Source organism: Somniosus microcephalus, chromosome 3 (genome assembly GCF_052327205.1).
Source record: "Somniosus microcephalus isolate GS21.2 chromosome 3, FLI_Smic_1.0, whole genome shotgun sequence".
NCBI classification, from domain to species: Eukaryota; Metazoa; Chordata; class Chondrichthyes; order Squaliformes; family Somniosidae; genus Somniosus; species Somniosus microcephalus.
In genome coordinates, this window is record NC_140989.1 from 211,761,174 (window position 1) to 211,781,101 (window position 19,928).

General features: G+C 47.7%; 2 protein-coding genes across 3 annotated transcripts in view; one reads left to right on the top strand and one right to left on the bottom strand.

Moving 5' to 3' along the window:
- Nucleotides 1-19,928, top strand: part of LOC147121699 (rab GTPase-activating protein 1-like) — a 307,168-nt gene that overhangs the window by 265,997 nt on the left and 21,243 nt on the right. The gene's annotated exons all lie outside the window — the stretch shown is intronic.
- Nucleotides 1,609-5,325, bottom strand: LOC147121700 (G protein-coupled receptor 52-like). The gene has a single exon (XM_085982142.1). The coding sequence runs from the start codon at nt 4,915-4,917 to the stop codon at nt 3,652-3,654; it is 1,266 nt and encodes a 421-aa protein (XP_085838268.1). The 5' UTR covers nt 4,918-5,325; the 3' UTR covers nt 1,609-3,651.

Consider the following 19,928-nt stretch of genomic DNA (forward strand, 5'->3'; position numbering starts at 1 on the left):
TTTAAAATTCTCATCCTTGTTTTCAAATCCCTCTATGGCCTCACCCCTCCCTATCTCTGTAACCTCCTCCAGCCCAACAACCCTCCGAGATATCTGCGCTCCTCCAATACTGGCCTCTTGAGCTTCCCCTATTTTAATCGCTCCATCATTGGTGGCCGTGCCTTCAGCTGCTCTATGGCCCTAAGCTCTGAAATTCCCTCCCTAAAACTCTCCTTAAAACCTACCTCTTTGCCCAAGCCTTTAGTCATCTGCCCTAATATGGCTTGGTGTCAAATTTTGTTTCATTACGCTCCTGTGAAGCGCCTTGGAACGTTTTACTACGTTAAAGGCGCTATATAAATACAAGTTGTTGTTGAGGGAATTGCATTGTACAAGACTGCGTGGCAGAAGGATGCATGGCAGGGGGTTGCGCTGTACGAGGGCGGCGCTGTACGAGGGGTTATATTGCGTGGGCTGCACTGTACGAGGGGTTATATTGCAGGGGCTGCACTGTACGAGGGCTGCACTGTAAGAGGGGTTATATTGCGCGGGCGGCACTGTACGAGGGGTTATATTGCGGGGGCTGCACTGTACGAGGGGTTATATTGCGGGGGTTGCACTGTACGAGGGGTTATATTGCGGGGGCTGCGCTGTACGAGGGGTTATATTGCGGGGGCTGCACTGTACAAGGGCGCCGCTGTACAAGGGGTTATATTGCGGTGGCTGCACTGTACGAGGGCGGCATTGTACGAGGGGTTATATTGCGGGGACTGCACTGTACGACGAGGGGTTATATTGCGGGGGCTACACTGTACGAGGGCGGCGCTGTACGAGGGGTTATATTGCAGGGGCTGCACTGTACGAGGGCGGCGCTGTACGAGGGGTTATATTGCAGGGGCTGCACTGTACGAGGGCGGTGCTGTACGAGGGGTTATATTGCAGGGGCTGCACTGTATGAGGGCGGCGCTGTACGAGGGGTTATTTGCGGGGGCTGCACTGTACGAGGGCGGCGCTGTACGAGGGGTTATTTGCGGGGGCTGCACTGTACGAGGGCGGCACTGTACGAGGGGTTATATTGCGGGGGCTGCACTGTACGAGGGCGGCGCTGTACGAGGGGTTATATTGCGGGGGCTGCACTGTACGAGGGCGGCGCTGTACGAGGGGTTATATTGCGGGGGCTGCACAGTACAAGGGCAGCATTGTACGAGGGGTTATATTGCGGGGGCTGCACTGTACGAGGGGTTATATTGCGGGGGCGGCATTGTACGAGGGGTTATATTGCGGGGGCTGCACTGTACGAGGGTTTATATTGCGGGGGCTGCACTGTACGAGGGGTTATATTGCGGGGGCTGCACTGTACGAGGGGTTATATTGCGGGGCTGCACTGTACGAGGGGTTATATTGCGGGGGCTACACTGTACCAGGGGTTATATTGCGGGGGCTGCACTGTACGAGGGCGGCGTTGTACGAGGGGTTATATTGCAGGGGCTGCACTGTACGAGGGCGGTGCTGTACGAGGGGTTATATTGCGGGGGCTGCACTGTATGAGGGCGGCACTGTATGAGGGCGGCGCTGTACAAGCGATTATATTGCGGGGGCTGCACTATACGAAGGATTATATTGCGAGGGCTGCACTGTACGAGGGCGGCACGGCTGGGGGGCGCAGGGCAGAAGGCCGCATGGCAGAGTGCTGCATTTTCTTTGAGAAACCAAGTACAGACACCATCAACACTGAAAATAGGGAAGATGATGAGATAAATCAAGAAGCAGTGCTTAACTGACGCCTAGCAGGAGGGCAACTTGGGGAGTGGGCAATACTGCAGGGAGCTGATTCTGGAGGGCAGCTACATCACAGGGAGGCTGCACTGCAGGAGGGACTACGCTGCCAGAGGGAAGAGGACACTGCAGAACGCTATGCACTGGAATGTGGCTGAAGTTAATAGGAACGCAATGCACCTCGTACCAACAATAGTCGAAAACGGTTAGAAAATAAACTATTTTAAAAGGCCTGTTTCAATAACCCACATATGTTTTTATTGGGTAAAACCAGACCAAATGTTCACAAGAAGCAATGGAAGCCTGGGCCGACTGCAGTGCACTGGAAGACAATCACACTCGTTCGATTCAGGGCTATCATTTATTAAACCTCATCAATACAGGCTGCTCAAATATGTATTATTATTATTATATAGATATATATATATATATAAAAATGTCCATTATTTTTTAATGTAAAACAGTGTACAATAAATCAATAATTTTTTTTTAAATAACTCATTACATTCTTACAGCTTAACTCTTCCATATCACACAGTACATAACCCTTCAAGTACTGCAGCAACATCTTTGCACTCAGCAGATAAATGAAAAGCCGGTTTCGGGATTTGACGCTGAAAGTGGAGGAATGCTCTGCAAATTCCACTCCAGTCAATGCTGGTCGACTGAAAGGGCTGGCTGCAAAGGAACTGGAGAGCTCGAAGGGTTAATCAGCAACATTCACACCGAGGGCAATACAAATACTCACTGCTGTTTCCCTTTTTGCAACGTATTCCTGAGTAGCGCGACAACATGAAGAGAATCAGAGGATTGCCCTCCGCCCCCCCAACCCACCAATAGCTTATTCTCACACTCTACATCGCTGATCCTGGTGCCAGTGGAATGGGCAAGCCTGGTTGGCACTTGCGTCACTTTCATTAGGTTTACTTCCCAAGCCTCATCCCAATAGTACCAGAACCACAGACAGCACAAGTCACTGTCACAGTAAACGCAACGACCAGAAGCATCCTTCCGGTTAAGTATCGATGAACTGCACTGAAACATTTTTTTTTGCTTTCAATTATTATTATTTTTTTTAAATTAATTCAACTCCTGCCCACTTTAAACTGTACTCTTCAAACCAGTAAATGTGCGTTAGTACATCAGGCACAGACACAGAGAATAAACTCCACAAAATATTTCGTACAATATGTGCAAGCTTACACTGAAATGTTATAAAGTACTGCTGCCTACGACAGAAGATGGCACACCTAGTAAAAGTGTTAATGTTCCTGTATAGAAAGCTGTACAAACCACTGCACCATGCTATGGGTGACCAGAACGGTGTACAATCCACACAGTGTCCTAGTGTGCACTCTTCACAAAAGTGTCTCTGCTGCTCAGCTTTCTGTTCATTATTACAATGCAGTGAAAGCAATCCCCTAACCAGTTAGTTGCTCTCTGAATGGAGCCGAGGGCTTTAGGTGGTTAATGCGTTGATTACATTATGCGTTCCATCTTATTTCCAAACCATCAGAACACCATAAACCAGCTTTCACGCTCTGGTGTCCCACTCTGGATAGTGGAAATCTGGACCTCTCCCCCGAACAGTTGTTGAGGCTGGGGGTCAATTGAAAATTTCAAAACAAATTGATAGATTTTTGTTAGGCAAAGGTATTAAGGGTTACAGAACTAAGACAGGTAGATGGGGATAAGATACAGATCAGCCATGATCTAATTGAATGGCGGAACAGGCTGAAGGGGCTGAATGGCCTCCTCCTGTTCCTATGTTCCACAACAGACCATTCCAATGAGCCCTTTGGTCATCGATGCCTCTATTCTCCTAGACATCTTCGCACAGGAGTGCAAGACCATACGGAATACCGTAATCGCAAACTGCTTCGTGTCCTCGGGCCATCAGATGGAGCAAGAATTGGCCCGTTTCCTGGGTTTGGGATCTCGCATGCCCTCGTCTCTCGAGCACATGCACAGCGAGCAGACGGTTTCTGACAGCCTCCTCAAGCCCAGCCTGAAGACGCTGTTGGAGAGGTTGTAGATGACACAGTTACAGAAGCTGTTGCTGATGGCCAGCCATGTGGTCACGAAGGACAGTGAGGGGCTTTCCAGCACACGCGAGCTCTCCAGCAGAAAGTAAAGGATGTAGGGGAGCCACAGCACGTAGAAGACGCTTGTAATCCGAAACAGGACCATTGCGTAGCGCCGGTCGGGGCTGGGCCCACCCTCGGCGGCTTCCATATCCTGGCTGGGGAAACGGGCGCGCCGCTCGTTGATTTCTTTGGTGTGCTGCCTGCAGATTTTAAATATATGGAAGTAGGTGAAGCAGACAATGAAGGCAGCTGGGGCATACAGCAGGCAGACAATGAAGCCTGTGAAGTAAGCATTGGTTTCCCAGGAGGTAGCGCACCATTCAAAGATATCTCCGTGATAGCCTGGCTTCTCCCATCCAAAGAACGAGGGCAAGAACACTGTACAGGAGTATATCCATATGAGAATGATACAGATCCTAAGACGACACGGGGTAACCAGCTGGCTATAGGAGAGCGGTTTTGTTATGGCGAGGTAGCGGTCGATACTGATGCAGGCCAGGCATGCCATGGACACGCTCTTCAGCACTGAAATGATGTATCCGAAAACCTGGCAGGTCAAAGATTCCTGCACGCCCGTGGGATAGTGAAGAAGGGAGAGCGCAGGAACCAAGCAGCTTACCCCGACAAATAGGTCTGCGTAGGCCATAGTCTGGATGAAGTAGCTGGTGGTGTAGTGGTGAAGGAGCGGGGCGCAGTGGAATACAAAGATGACAGTCAGATTTCCCGCGATGATCAGGACCGTCAGCAGCACGATGACCACCGTCTCCAAAACGCAAACATCAACCGCGTCGTAGTAGCCGAAGCCCAGCGGGCAGGCGTGGTGAGCGGATAGGTTAATCGAGGTGTTGTCCACGCTCACCGCCCTCCATTCGGCTGTGGAACGGTTCATGGCAGAGACGGGAGTGGGCCACAGATCACGGTAGCTGGAAGCGGCCGGCACGGCATCTGTTCCTGCTGCTGCTCCTCCGGCTCGCTCCGCTCCTCCGGCACGCTCCAGATCGCTCTGCAGCTGCTCCAGCTCGCTCTGCTGCTCCCGTTGCTCTCCACAGCCAGCCAGCGATTTAGAGCTGCACATGCCTCCTCAGCATCAGAGGACTGCTGACACACCTCAACACTGCAAGCCTGCTGACGAGCTCCCTCCAGTGTACCGCTTCCAGCTGTTCATCGCGAGCCATTGTGTGCAGAGGGGGAAAGATAGAGACATACAGACAGGAGCCTGGGGAGAAATGCAGAAACCTCTCAGTCTGCTCGCTAGATGCCGATAGCAAGGTAAATTCCTCTCCTCTCAAAGTCTCCTGAAATACTTTTTGACTTCTGTGCAAAAAATCCAGTAGGCATTCAAAGACCGGGAAATTGACTGATGACTGAAAAGGTAATGGACAAAAGACAATATCGGCAGTATTCACGGACAATTCCAAATCCCCAGCCTGCCAAATACATTAATCAATGTTTCGGTCTTGCAAGTGGGGGGGGGGGGGGGGGGGAGGCTGACAGAATAATGCAGCAATCTCCTGATTTAAGGAAGAGTCTGGCACATCTATTGTGCTAAAGAAACAATCCTGTCAGTGTCACATTAGTGCTGCTCCTCGGCTCTCACCAGCTGCACCTGAGCCCCTCGCCTCTGCTCCATCGCAGCTGATGCGGAAGAATTCTCTACTCCGGCTACCTTGGTTTTCTGCCCCCGATCAAGCAGCAGCACCACCAATGGCCATCGGAGCTGCTTTTTTTTTCTTTTTTGTCGCTTGGTAACAGTTGCCAAGCACATGTCGGCTCACAGCCACTCACAGTAACGCTGCCCTAGACCGTGACAAATGAAGATAACAGGACGGGATGGGACCGACCATAAAACAGGTACAAACGGAGCACAACAAATGGTGAGAAGAGGAAAGAGTTTGGTGAGGTAGCCTGCACAAACGGAAATGCCAATACAAAGCCATACTTTCACAGCACTAACCCTAATGTCAGCCGAATATAATAAGCAATGGAAAGCTCCATTCATTATTAATCGCACAAAAAGGAATTAAAAAAAACTCTCATTATAAATTTAGCTGCCGACCTGCTTCATGACATTTGCATTTATGTCAACAAGGCAAGTCGGCATACATAAAGTGTCTTACAGATTCACTGCCGGCTGTGCCTCCCAAATATACTAATGATGCATTCTGTAGGTCAGGCGGAAGGGCTGTCCAGCAGGCAGTCAGCAGTAACCATCGCAAGGCACAAGCTTCGCCCGGACAGTGTTGTAAAAGGAGATTGCATTCAGGGGAAGTGAAGTGTAGGGGGAGTATATTCTGTTCCAAGCATGCCCCAAATGATAACTTTACCATGAACCTGACCTGAAATAGTGCCTCCCCTCCCTGGCAGGTGGCTCCAGTGATGTCAGTTAAAGGGCTGCCGCACTGCTGCGAGGGGGAGTGAGTGAGTGAGGAGGGTGAGTGAGGGAAGGAGTGAAGTAATGAGGCAGGGAGGGGAGAGTGCGTGAGTGAGGAGAGTGCGTGAGTGAGGAGGGTAAGTGAAGTAATGAGGGAGGGGAGAATGCGTGAGTGAGGAGGGTGAGAGAGTGAGTGAGGGAGTGAAGTAATGAGGCAGGGAGGGGAGTGTGTGTGAGTGAGGTGAGTGAGGGAGGGAGTGAAGTAATGAGGCAGAGGGGAGAGTGCGTGAGTGAGGAGGGTGAGCGAGTTGAGTGCGTGTGATTATAGGGGAGTGAGGTGAGTGAGGGAGTATGAGAGAGGGGTGAGTGAGGGAGGGAGTATGAGGGAGTGAGGTAGGGAGGGAGAGAGCATGGGAGGGGTTAGGTGAGTGAGTCAGTGACTGAGTGAGTATGGGAGGGAGTGAGAGTGAGTGAGTATGGGAACGAGCGAGCAAGTATGGTAGTGAGCGACCAAGTATAGGAGTGAGCGGGTATGGGAGTGAGCGAACGAGTATGGGAGTGAGCGGGTATGGGAGTGAGCGAACGAGTATGGGAGTGAGCGGGTATGGGAGTGAGCGAGCAAGCGATTATGGGAGTGGGCGAGCGAGTATAGGAGTGAGCGAACGAGTATGGGAGTGAGCGAACGAGTATGGGAGTGAGCGAGCAAGCGATTATGGGAGTGGGCGAGCGAGTATGGGAGTGAGCGGCCGAGTATAGGAGTGAGCGGGTATGGGAGTGAGCGAACGAGTATGGGAGTGAGCGAGCAAGCGATTATGGGAGTGGGCGAGCGAGTATGGTAGCGAGCGAGCGAGTATGGGAGCGAGCAAGCGAGTATGGGAACGAGCGAGTGAGTATGGAAGTGAGCGACCGAGTATAGGAGTGAGCGGGTATGGGAGCGAGCGAACGAGTATGGGAGTGAGCGGGTATGGGAGCGAGCGAACGAGTATGGGAGTGAGCGAACGAGTATGGGAGTGAGCGAGCAAGCGATTATGGGAGTGGGCGAGCGAGTATGGTAGCGAGCGAGCGAGTATGGGAGCGAGCAAGCGAGTATGGGAACGAGCGAGCGAGTATGGAAGTGAGCGACCGAGTATAGGAGTGAGCGGGTATGGGAGCGAGCGACCGAGTATAGGAGTGAGCGGGTATGGGAGCGAGCGAACGAGTATGGGAGTGAGCGAGCAAGCGATTATGGGAGTGGGCGAGCGAGTATGGGAGGGAGAACCCAGAAGCCATGCTGCAGCCTGGAATAATTCCCATTTCTAGGCAGGTTTGAAGTGGAGCCCCCTACTGCTTGCAGAAGGAACAGTCCCTGAATACACTCCAGGCCTGGCCTCACTGGAGCGGTCGAACAGCAAGCAAGACTTCAGTCCAGGGTCCTCATGGCAATGGTAACATTGGCATTTAAAAAAAAACAGCAAAGAGGTTCCTGATAAAGCCATAATTTTCTTGCATACAAGAGAGAGGACGAGTATTTTCAGCAAAGCGTACTGCCCTACACTTGTCGTCTCTTCTAATCATTTATGACCCTGATCTTTAAATTGCATGAAGCCCCTGGTGTGTGACTAATCCATGAGAAAGGGGCCGGCACTGCAGAGCAAACAGCAGGGACAGAGATCCTGAAACAAGAGCAACACAAACCTTTTTTGCTCTTGCTCTTCCTCCATTTTTAGTCATGCGTCTCCCCTTTGTAAGCCCACCGGTATTACAAGTCATTACTCAGGCCTGTCAAGTCCCAGTCACTTGGAGCGAGAGTCGCTCACTTTGGTTTAAAGGCAGGTACCGGTTTTAATGCATAACAAGCAGTCAGAAAAAATAAGCTTAGCTCCATACAATTAAATGGATTCCCAATCGGTCTCAATCTTCTGGGTGACAAACCCAATTTCTTTTTGAAAACAGTTCCCTGATGTTGGCAGCTCTGGATATTTTGGAGTGAAACATAGAAACATAGAGATAGGAACAGGAGTAGGCCATTCGGCCCTTCGAGCCTGCTCCGCCATTCAATGAGATCATGGCTGATCTTCGTCTGAGATCTTAGCTGATCTTACCAGTTCAGTACCCCGTCCCCGCCTTTTCTCCGTAACCCTTAATCCCCTTAGCCTTCAGAAATATATCCAATTCTCTCTTGAAAATATTTATTGAATTAGCCTTCACAGCCCTCTGTGGCAGGGAATTCCACAGGCTCACCACTCTTTGAGTGAAGAAATTCTTCCTCATCTCTGTTTTAAATGATTTGCCCGCTATTTTTAGACTGTGGCCCCTGGTTCTGTGCTCCCCTGCCATTGGAAACATTCTCTCTGAATTCAGCCTGTCCAGGCCTGCCATAATTTTATATGTTTCGATGAGATCCCCTCTCAATCTTCTAAACTCCAGTGAGTACAAGCCCAAACTATTCAATCTCTCCTCGTAGGTCATTCCCGCCATTCCAGGTATCAGCCTGGTGAATCGCCGCTGCACTCTTTCCATGGCAAGAACATCCTTCCGCAGATGGGGCGACCAAAACTGTACACAATACTCCAGATGCGGTCTCACCAGCACCTTGTACAGCTGTAGTAAGGTATCCCTATTCCTATACTCGAACCCCCTTGATATGAAGGCCAACATACCATTTGCCTTCTTAATCGCCTGTTGCACCTGCATGCTCTCCTTCAGTGACTGGTGCACAAGAACACCCAGGTCCCTCTGCACTTCCCCATCTCCCAATCTATTGCCATTTAGATAATAATCTACCCTCCTGTTTTTACCCCCAAAGTGGATAACCTCGCATTTATCCACATTATAGTGCATCTGCCACGTATCCGCCCATTCCCCCAACCTGTCCAAATCGCACTGTAGCCTCCTGACATCCTCATCAGAGCCCACCCCTCCTCCTAGTTTAGTGTCGTCAGCGAATTTGGAAATATTGCATCCAATTCCCTGATCCAGATCATTTATATATATTGTGAACAGCTGGGGTCCCAGGACAGATCCTTGCGGCACCCCGCTGGTCACTGCCTGCCACTCCGAAAACGAGCCGTTTATTCCAACTCTCTGTTTTCTATCCGCCAGCCAGTTCTCTATCCACGTTAATACTTTGCCCCCAATCCCATGAGCCTTAATTTTGCATGATAATCTTTTGTGTGGAACCTTATCGAAGGCTTTCTGGAAGTCAAGGTACACCACATCCACTGGCTCTCCCCCATCTATTCTACCAGTTACCTCCTCAAAAAATTCCAGCAGATTAGTCAAACACGATTTACCCTTTGTAAATCCATGTTGACTCTGTCCGATCCTTTCCCCATTTGTCAAGTGCTCCGCTATTTTATCCTTAATAATGGACTCTAGCATTTTGCCCACAACCGATGTAAGGCTTACTGGTCTATAATTCCCTGCTTTCTCTCTACCCCCCTTTTTAAATATTGGGGTAACATTAGTGAGGAGGGAGACTTCACCCTGAATGAGTGGGGAAGGGCTGGGTGGTGACCCATCTATCCGAGTGGGGAGGAAGGACAGGTTACTACGATATTTAAAGGTTTCTTAAATTAGACATTAAAAAAAGACTTGCATTTATATAGTGCCTTTCACGACCTCAGGGCGTCCCAAAGCATTTTACAGAATAACCTCTCTGCATCCTGCCCTGCCGCCCAGGGCAGCACCACTCTCCATACAGACCCCACCTTTTGCTGTGCAGAGCCCTGCTTTCCAAAAGCCTGAAGTGCCTCCCCTGGAGTCTGAATTCTGTTCTTAGAAGCAGCTTGCTCTGTGTCAAAAAGCCTGCCCCTCTCACAGACTAAAGAAAGAAAGACTTGCATTTAGATCGCATCTTTCACAACCTCAGGACGTCTCAAAGCACTTTTCAGCCAATGAAGTACTTTTGAAGTTTAGCCACTGTTGTAATGTAGGAAACACGGAAGTCAATTTGCACACAGCAGGGTCACACAAACAGCACTGTGATAATGACCAGATAAGCTGTTTTAATGATGTTGGTTGAGGGGCATTGGCCAGGACATCACATACAGTACGAGTTCACCTGCCATCACTTTTTGCGCCATCTCCTGTCTAGGCTGTGGCCCTCAGACAGCCCAGCTGCTATTACAAGTTGATAATGTGAGGAACAGTTCCTCAACCCCCTTCCCCAGTGTAGTACAGCACAATGCCAAATTAGCTTAATCCGCCCACATTATCCCAACATAGCACTAGGCTATACTGTCACTTCATTTATTGGTGCAACGTGCACTGCCTCCTGTACAAATGCATTCTTCACATCAGATCTCATTCTAGCAATTTAGACTTTGCTTCCAGAGGCTCAAAATACACTAGCGTTAATAATTAAATGAGCTCCATCACAGGACAGTTGTATGAAAATCTGTACGGTCGAACGCATGCTGCTCACCTGCACCCTGACAGAATACAGCAGTGAGGAGTAGGGATGTAGCAATGTGCAGCATCGAAGATGATTAATAGCAATAACAGCCTTTCAATGATTAGATAACCAGATTATACACAATACAGCAAATGGAATCTGGCCAGTGCCTCATGCAGCAGCAATACAATCTCTTTCGATTTACACTCTATCCCTTGGCTAATGCAACCCAGTGCCTCCTTTGCCCTTTTTACTGCAGCTATGCATTGTGCTGAGTGTACAGATTTATCCACTCTAGCCCTCCACCTCCCTTTTGATTTGCGCACTGTGCATTGTCCCATTTCACACCAACTTCCTCCTTTGCCTCCCTACTCCAGTAATAATTATTATACATTTAATAGCTTATCTCCTGTAGTGTTCCTCCAGAGTAGTTGGACTTGTACACTGCTTTATAACCACAAGAGCATTACACCGCTAACTCACAATGCATTAATCTGCTGCTAAGCAGAGCTGGGTTAACTTGGCCTGTCCCTTTAAGAACGCCAAGTCTAACTGTTGCAAGTAAACACAGCCTATCAAATGTTTAATTGCTGTTCGCTGGGGGAAGTTTGTAGATCATAAGATAGATCTGGCTGAAGAAGGCCATTCGCCCATCTTAGTTCAACAATCCAGAAAGACCCTACATTAACCACCCCCCACCCCCGATCACAGCATCCAATGACTTGTTTAATGATTCCAGAGCTTTTTGCCTCCACTCCCTTATCCAGAAGTCCATTCTATGGGTTGATCACAATTTCTGTGCAAAGCGTTTCCTAACATCAGGCCTAATTTTGCACTTACTAGTTTGAATCTGCCACCCCTTCTCCTGCTGTCACAGTTTAGATTAGACTGGTGTTGTACATCTACCTTTTCCTATGCCGTTTACTGTATTACCACCTCTGTACACGTTGATAAGAACATCTCTCACACACCTGGCGAGTCCCAAGTTGCTCCAGCCTTTCCTAATATCTCAGCCGTGGATCAGTTGGTAGCACTTTCACCACTGAGTCAGAAGGTCATGGGTTCAGTTATCACTCCAGGGACTTGAGCACAAAATCCAGGCCGACACTCCAGTGCAGTACTGAGGGAGCGCTGCTCTGTCAGGTGGTGCCTTTCAGATGAGATGTTAAACCGAGCCCCGTCTGCCCTCTCAGGTGGATGTAAAATATCCCACAGCACTATTCGAAGAAGAGCAGAGGAGTTTGCCCGGTGCAATATTTATACCTCAACCAACATCATTAAAACAACAGATTATCTGGTCATTATCACATTGCTATTTGTGGGATCTTGCTGTTCACAAATTGGCTGCTGTGTTTCCTACAACAGTGACCACACTTCAAAAAAAAAAGTACTTCATTGGCTCTATTGCACTTTAGGAGGGCTGAGGTCGTTATATAAACACAAGTCTTTCTTTTCTTTGAACTGGATTTACCAGCCTGCCTTGTGTCAGACCTGGATGCAGTCTGACCAGGGGCCCAATACACTTAGAGTCTGACTTCCTCCTGCTTGTACTCGGATAATTTTGGGTGTACGGTGCAACAATCTCTTTGCTCTGCTGATTGCTGCTCCACAGTGATCGGAAGATACCCGGCAACTCCCAGCTCCAGATTAGTGGGGGAAATCAGCGTGAAATGGCTGCTTTTCTTTCTCTCTGTTATTAAAAATAATTTTGACACCTTGAAGGTGACGCCTGGAAACGGAGGACGAGCAAATTTCTCATTAAATGAACAATAAGAACTTGCATTTATACAGCGCCTTTAATATAGTAAAACGTCCCAAGGTGCTTCACAGGAGCGCCAACAAAATTTGACACTGAGCCACCTAAGGCGATATTAGGGCAGGTGACGAAAAGCTTGGTCAAAGAGGCAGGTTTTAAGGAGCGTATTAAAGGAAGAAAGAGAGGTAGAGAGGTTTCGGGAAGGAATTCCAGAGCTTAGGGCCTTGGCAGCTGAAGGCACGGCCACCAATGGTGGAGCGATTAAAATCGGGGATGAACTCCCTGATTAAATAACTTTGCCTCTGCATCCTATAAATTGTACTCAACAATTCAGCACCCACAGCCCTTTGGGGTAGAGAATTCCAAAGATTCACAAACTTCTGAGTGAAGAAATTCCTCCTAATCTCAGTCCTAAATGGCCGACCCCTTATCCTGAGAATATGTCCCCTAGTCCTAGACTCTCCAGCCAGTAGAAACAACCTCTCAGCATCTACCCAGTCAATCCCCTTCAGAATCTTGTATGTTTCAATGAGATCACCTCTCATTCTTCTAAACTCCAGAGAGTATAGGCCCATTCTACTTAATATCTCCTCATAGGACAACCCTCTCATCCTCGGAATCAATCTAGTGAACCTTTGTTGCACTGCCTCCAAGGCAAGTATATCCTGCCTCACGAGACCAAAACTGTGCACAGTACTCCAGGTGTGGTCTCACCAAAGCCCTGTACAATCGTAGCAAGACTTCCTTCCTCTTGTACTCCAACCCCCTTGCAATAAAGGCCAACATGCCATTTGCCTTCCTAATTGCTGGCTGTACCTGCATGCTAACTCTGTGTTTCCTGTACGAGGACACCTAAATCTCTCTGAACACCAACATTTAATAGTTTCTTGCCATTTAAAAAATATTCTGTTTTTCTATTCTTCCTACCAAAGTGAATAACCTCACATTTCCCCACCTTATTGCCCACTCACTTAACCTGTCTATATCCCTTTGCAAGCTCTTTGTGTCCTCCTCGCAGCTTATTTTCCCACCTAGCTTTGTATCATCAGCAAACTTGGATACATTACACCCGGTCCCTTCATCTAGGTCATTGATATAGATTGTAAATAACTGAGGCCCAAGCACTAATCCTTGCGGCACCCCACTAGTTACAGCCTGCCAACCTGAAGATGACCCATTTAACCCTACTCTCTGTTTTCTGTCCGTTAACCAAACCTCTATCCATGCTGATGTATTACCTCCAACCCCATGAGCCCTTATCTTTTATGTGGCACCTTATCGAATGCCTTTTCGGAATCCAAATATACTACATCCACTGGTTCCCCTTTATCTACCCTGCTAGTTACATCTTCAAAAAACTTTAATAAATTTGTCAAATGAGATTTCCCTTTCATAAAACCATAAAAGAGAGATTCAAGCATAGAGCTCCCGAGGCAGTCATTTCATGGTTTCCTGTGAACACCTGCTCATAATCTAATATGTGACTCTTCACTCTGCACCCAGGGTGGCACTACCAAAACATACTGCAGGTTCTTACAACATGTCATGCTGGGACTGGCTCACAGCTCTCATATCTTTCCTCTTTGAAACACAAGTGTGAACGTAGTGTGTGGGAAAAACAGCACAGAATTACTGAATCTATTGACACTTTTCTTTGTGCTTTGATTCCTGTGTATAGGATGTTTTATAAACCACAGATTATATAGTACGTAAAACTCGCCATTTTCTTCTCTGTTGCATCTCTCTTTTTGGTCCTTTGCTTCTACTTTCTTGACTTTTCTCAGGGTTCCTCTTCTTTGATGCTTGAGCATTTCTTCCTCTTCAGGTATCTCCTTCTTTGCTTCTCTCATCCCCCCAGCTCCCACTTTACTCTCAACTCCCCACTGCTGGAGGTCAGATAATTCAAACTTTTTTTTTTCATAGAGTTTTACAGCACAGAAAGAGGCCCTTCGGCCCATCGTGTCTGCGCCGTCCATCAATCCCTGTCCAGTCTAATCCCATTTTCCAGCATTTGGTCCATAGCCTTGTATGCAATGGCATTTCAAGTGCTCATCCAAATGCTTCTTGAATGCTGTGAGGGTTCCTGCCTCTACCACCCTTTCAGGCAGCGAGTTCCAGATTCCAACCACCCGCTGGGTGAAAAAGTCCCTCCTCAAATCCCCTCTAAATCTCCTGCCCCTTACCCTGAATCTATGCCCCCTTGTTATTGACCCCCCTACTAAGGGGAAAAGTTCCTCTTTATCCACCCTATCAATGCCCCTCATCATTTTGTACACCTCAATCAGGTCCCCCCCCCCTCAGCCTTCTTTGCTCCAAGGAAAACAACCCCAGCCTGTTTAGTCTTTCTTCATAGCTGAGGCGCTCCATCCCAGGTAACATCCTGGTGAATCTTCTCTGCACCCTCTCCAAAGCAATCACATCCTTTCTATACTGAGGCGACCAGAACTGCACACAGTACTCCAGCTGTGGCCTCACCAGCGTTTTGTACAGCTCCATCATAACCTCCCTGCTCTTATATTCTATGCCTCGGCTAATGAAGGCAAGTATCCCATATGCCTTTTTAACCACCTTATCTACCTGTTCCGCTGCCTTCAGGGATCTATGTACATGTACACCAAGGTCCCTCTGACCCTCTGTACTTCCTAGGGTCCTACCACTCATTGTGTATTCCCTTGCCTTATTTGTCCGTCCAAAATGCATCACCTCGCACTTTTCAGGGTTAAATTCCATTTGCCACTTTTCCGCCCATCTGACCAACCCGTTTATATCGTCCTGTAGCCTGAGGCTTTCCTCCTCGCAATTTACCACCCCACCAATTTTCGTGTCATCTGCGAACTTACTGATCATACCTTTTACATTCTCATCCAAATCATTTATGTAGATCACAAACAGCAAGGGGCCCAGCACCGATCCCTGAGGTACCCCACTGGACACAGGCTTCCAGTCACAAAAGCAACCTTCGACCATCACCCTCTGCCTCCTGCCACTCAGCCAGTTTAGGATCCAACGCGCCAAGGCACCCTGGATCCCATGGGCTCTTACCTTCTTGACCAGTCTCCTATGCGGGACTTTGTCAAAAGCTTTACTGAAGTACATGTAAACCACATCCACAGCATTTCCCTCATCCACACACCTAGTCACCCCCTCGAAAAATTCAATCAGATTGGTCAGACATGATTTACCCTTGACAAAGCCATGCTGACTATCCCCGATTAATCCTTGCCGCTCCAAGTGGTGACTAATTTTGTCCCTCAGAATTTTTTCCAATAATTTCCCTACCACAGATGTTAGGCTCACTGGCCTGTAATTCCCTGGTTTATCCCTGCTACCCTTCTTGAATAATGGTACTACGTTAGCTGTTCTCCAGTCCTCTGGTACATCCCCTGTGGCCAGAGAGGTTCTGAAAATTTGTGTCAGAGCCCCTGCAATCTCCTCCTTTGCCTCACACAACAGCCTGGGATACATCTCGTCCGGGCCTGGGGATTTATCCACTTTTTGGCCTGCTAAAACCGCTAGCACCTCCTCCCTCTCGATGCTAATATGTTCAAGTATGTCACAGTCCCCTTGCCCGATTTCTATGTCTACATCGTCTTTCTCCATAGTGAACACAGATGCAAAAAATTCATTTAAAACCCCGCCTACATCATCTGGCTCCACACACAGATTGCCACTTTGGTCCCTAATGGGCCCAACCCTTTCCCTGGTTATCCTCTTGCCCTTAATATACTTATAAAACATCTTAGGATTTTCCTTTATTTTGCTCGCCAGTGTTATTTCATGGCCCCTCCTTGCCCTCCTAATTTCTCTTTTAAGTATGCCCCTGCACTTTTTATACTCCTCTAGGGCTTCCTCCGTCTTTAGTCTTTTGTAATTGCCAAAAGGCCCCCCTTTTTTTCCTAATGCATTTTTGTATATCCCTTGTCATCCAAGGTTCCCTTTGCTTGTTGGTCCCACCCTTGACCTTTACAGGAACATGTTGGCGTTGTACTCTCTCTATTTCCCTTCTGAAAGTCTCCCACTGTTTTGATGTGGATTTTCCTATAAGTAGCTGCTCCCAGTCCACTTTGGCCAGATCCTGCCTTATCATATTAAAATCGGCCTTCCCCCAATTTAGAACCCTTATTTCCGGACCGTCTTTGTCTTTTTCCATGACCACCTTAAATCTCACCGAATTATGGTCACTGTCGCCAAAATGCTCTCCTACTGACACTTTCACCACTTGCCCGGCTACATTCCCTAGAATTAGGTCCAGTACCGCCCCCTCTCTTGTAGGACTTTCTACATGTTGGCTCAAAAAGCTCTCTTGGATGCACTTTAAGAATTCTGCACCCTCTAAGCCTTTCACACTCTGGCTATCCCAATTAATATTGGGGAAGTTGAAATCCCCCACTATTATTACCCTATTATTTTCGCACTTCTGAGATTTGCCTACATATCTGTTCCTCTATCTCCCCCTGACTGTTTGGGGGCCTATAGTACACTCCCAGTAAAGTGCTTGCCCCCTTTTTGTTTTTAAGTTCTACCCATATGGCCTCATTAGAGGAACCCGCTAATATATCGTCCCTCCTTACAGCAGTAATTGACTCCTTAATTAATATTGCAACACCCCCTCCCCTTTTACACCCCCTTCTGTCTCGCCTGAAGATTCTATACCCCGGAATATTGAGCTGCCAGTCCTGACCCTCCCTCAACCATGTCTCCGTGATAGCAACAATATCGTACTCCCATGTGTTCAACAACAACTTCAGTTCATCCACCTTACTTGCAAGACTCCTTGCATTAAAATAAATGCCTTCCAGCCCTGCCATATTCCCTTTTGCCTTCACATATTTGCTCTGCCTTCCCAGCTGACTTGTTTTTTCCTCCGTATTTGGCTGTAAATCACCCCCTACTATAGCTCCACTCTGTATCCCATCCCCCTGCCAAGTTAGTTTAAACCCCCCCCCCCCCAACAGTGCTAGCAAACCTCCCCGCAAGGATATTGGTCCCCCTCTGGTTCAGGTGTAAACCGTCCGACTTGTACAAGTCCCACCTTTCCCAGAAGCAGACCCAGTTAATTCTCCATACACATCTCCGCCTTCCCTCACTGCCTACCTCATGCCCTTAGAGTCCCTTGTGACCTCCACACCTGTCTGATCTAGCTGTCCCTGGCTTGCCTGAACTGCTGCTTCCTGCTCTTGTTCTCACCTCTGCAGTCAGGGACATGGCTGGCTGCATCTTCAATATCCTTCTACTTCCGTGTCAGGCAAATTATTCCAAACACTTCTCTCTCTTTGATTAATACCACAAAATAAACACGCATGAGGAAGTCTATTCGACTCATCTTAAATCATCCATCCAGACAGATTGCTTCTTTAAAAAAAAATTGCATTACCTTTCCTGTAAGTCTATTCCATTTGTTGATCATTCCCTTGTGTCAAGAATTTCCTGAAATTCACCCTTTACGAAGCTTGAACCTGCATTCCATTGCCCAACTCTTGCTATTTAATGTAAAGTAATATTCTCACATTTACTTTTTCCGCTCCCTTAATTATCTTATATACCTCTAGAAGATCATCTCTCAAACACCTTCCTTCCAGGCTGAACAGCCCAAATCGCAGTCCTCAAACGGCAGTGTGACCAGAGCACAGTGCAGTTTGATCACATCTTCCTCTCACTTGTATTCTACTGTTTTGGCTATTGTAGTTCAGCATCCTCTCCTGGCCAGCCTCCCACTGTGCCCCCTCTAAACTTGAGCTCATCAAAACTCTGCTGCCCGTGTCCTAACTCGCACCAAGGCCCGTTGTTCACCCATCACCCCTGTGCTCGCTGACCTACATATGCTCCCGGTCCGGCAACACCTTGATTTTAAAATTCTCATCCTCGTGCTCAAATCACCTCCATGGCCTTGACCTTGTTTCTTAGCAGGGTCCCCTTAAATTATCGTTCATGCTCTAATACATACAAATATGAAAGAAGAAGCAAACAAACGGTTTAACGGGAGCTAATAATGAAACAAAGCACAAGACAGAGACCAACATAGGAAACTGGAAACAGGAAGGTGAGAGGAACACATCAATAACTCAAGTAATGGAGAGAGGCGAGCAGTAGGCTGGCAGTGACTGAAAGGACGATCAGGACGAAGAGGCTGAAGGAGACAGCAGCTCTGGAGAAGGTCACTGGAAAAACAGCAAAAAGAAAACGCAGAAATGCTGCACACAAACGGACATAACTGGAATGGGCACAAGTCAGTATGAAACCAATGAGGATTAAAGTCAAGGAAACAACCACCATTTGTCCAGTATCCAATCAGAATTTGAGATGTTCCACAGTCTCAGTATTAATCCTTCACTGTTTTGTGAAAGAGAATGGGGAGCTTTCATTTCTCCTGAAGACTCTGTTGCTATAAGTTGTCATCTTAGGGCAACTGGTAGTGATTGGGAGTGAGTCAACGAGACTTTCTAGTCGCTCTTTCTTCCTTAAGTTTTGTTTCTGTTCTCACTTCTTGGACTTCTCTTTTCCCTTCCAATCTCGATGGTCAATAGACCCTGATGAAAACCATGAAAAGGCACCATGACATTGCGACTGCTCTTGGATGAATCCAGTAAACCTTACATTGGGGTTGCAGCCGGGAATGCATGACCCGTGCAGCAGAAACCAGCAGTGAAAGCACCTCTCTGAGGCCAATGTCAAAGCAGTTTTATAGGATTATGGTCTTTGTGGCCAACGCCGTGTTACTGCTTTCTTGGGCTCAGTCCTCACTGGACCAGGGGTAAAGAGGTGTTGAATGAAGGTATCCTACTTGCTATCAAAGTCAAAGCCAAGGAGAACCAGCGCCCTGTGACCTCAATATCTGGAGGAAACCTTCTTCAGTTTCTTGCTGACCCCTGAGGTAAAGCGCTCCAATTTAGGGTAGCACATATTTAAAAGGTTAGCTCTGCATTCTCCTGATTGCTGCTTCACACCATGCAGTTTCTGACTGGCTCGTCTGGAGGCAGCACACTGATTAAATAACATTTCAGTACATAAAAGAAAAGAAAGACTTGCATTTTATATAGCGCCTTTCATAACCTCAGAACGTCCCAAAGCGCTTTAAGTACTTTTAAAGTGCAGTCACTGTTGTAATGTAGGAAAGGCGGCAGCCAATTTGTGCACAGCAAGCTCCCACAAACAGCAGTGTGATAATGACCAGATAATCTGTTTTGCTGATGTTGGTTGAGGTGTAAGAATTCGCAATAATTTACAGTTCTGAAGATTCATTTTTTTGATTAAAGAATCCCTGGGCAATGTGCTTTTAAATTTCCAGGGATAAAAATGGCTGTCACCACATGGCCGAAGACAAAGAACAATGCTTTGTTTACAAAGCAATTGAATGCTATTAGCATTTGTTTGTATATCGAGTGGATACATCTAAACTGCAGAAGAGACTTTTGTACCTTGAATGGGAAACGTTTAACATTTGAATGGGTTTTAAATCACCCAGCGCTGGACAATAGAGCAGTTGTATCTCCCTTTTGTTTCAGCCCAGGGAGCTCCGGAAGACACATTAACCCAGTCTAACCACTTTGAGTTAGCCAATCACAGCTTTCTCTTGTGTACTGGACC

What these genes read in the sequence shown, in the direction of transcription:
- LOC147121700 (XM_085982142.1), bottom strand. Translation starts at nt 4,917, where the DNA reads ATGTGCAGCTCTAAATCGCTGGCTGGCTGTGGAGAGCAACGGGAGCAG.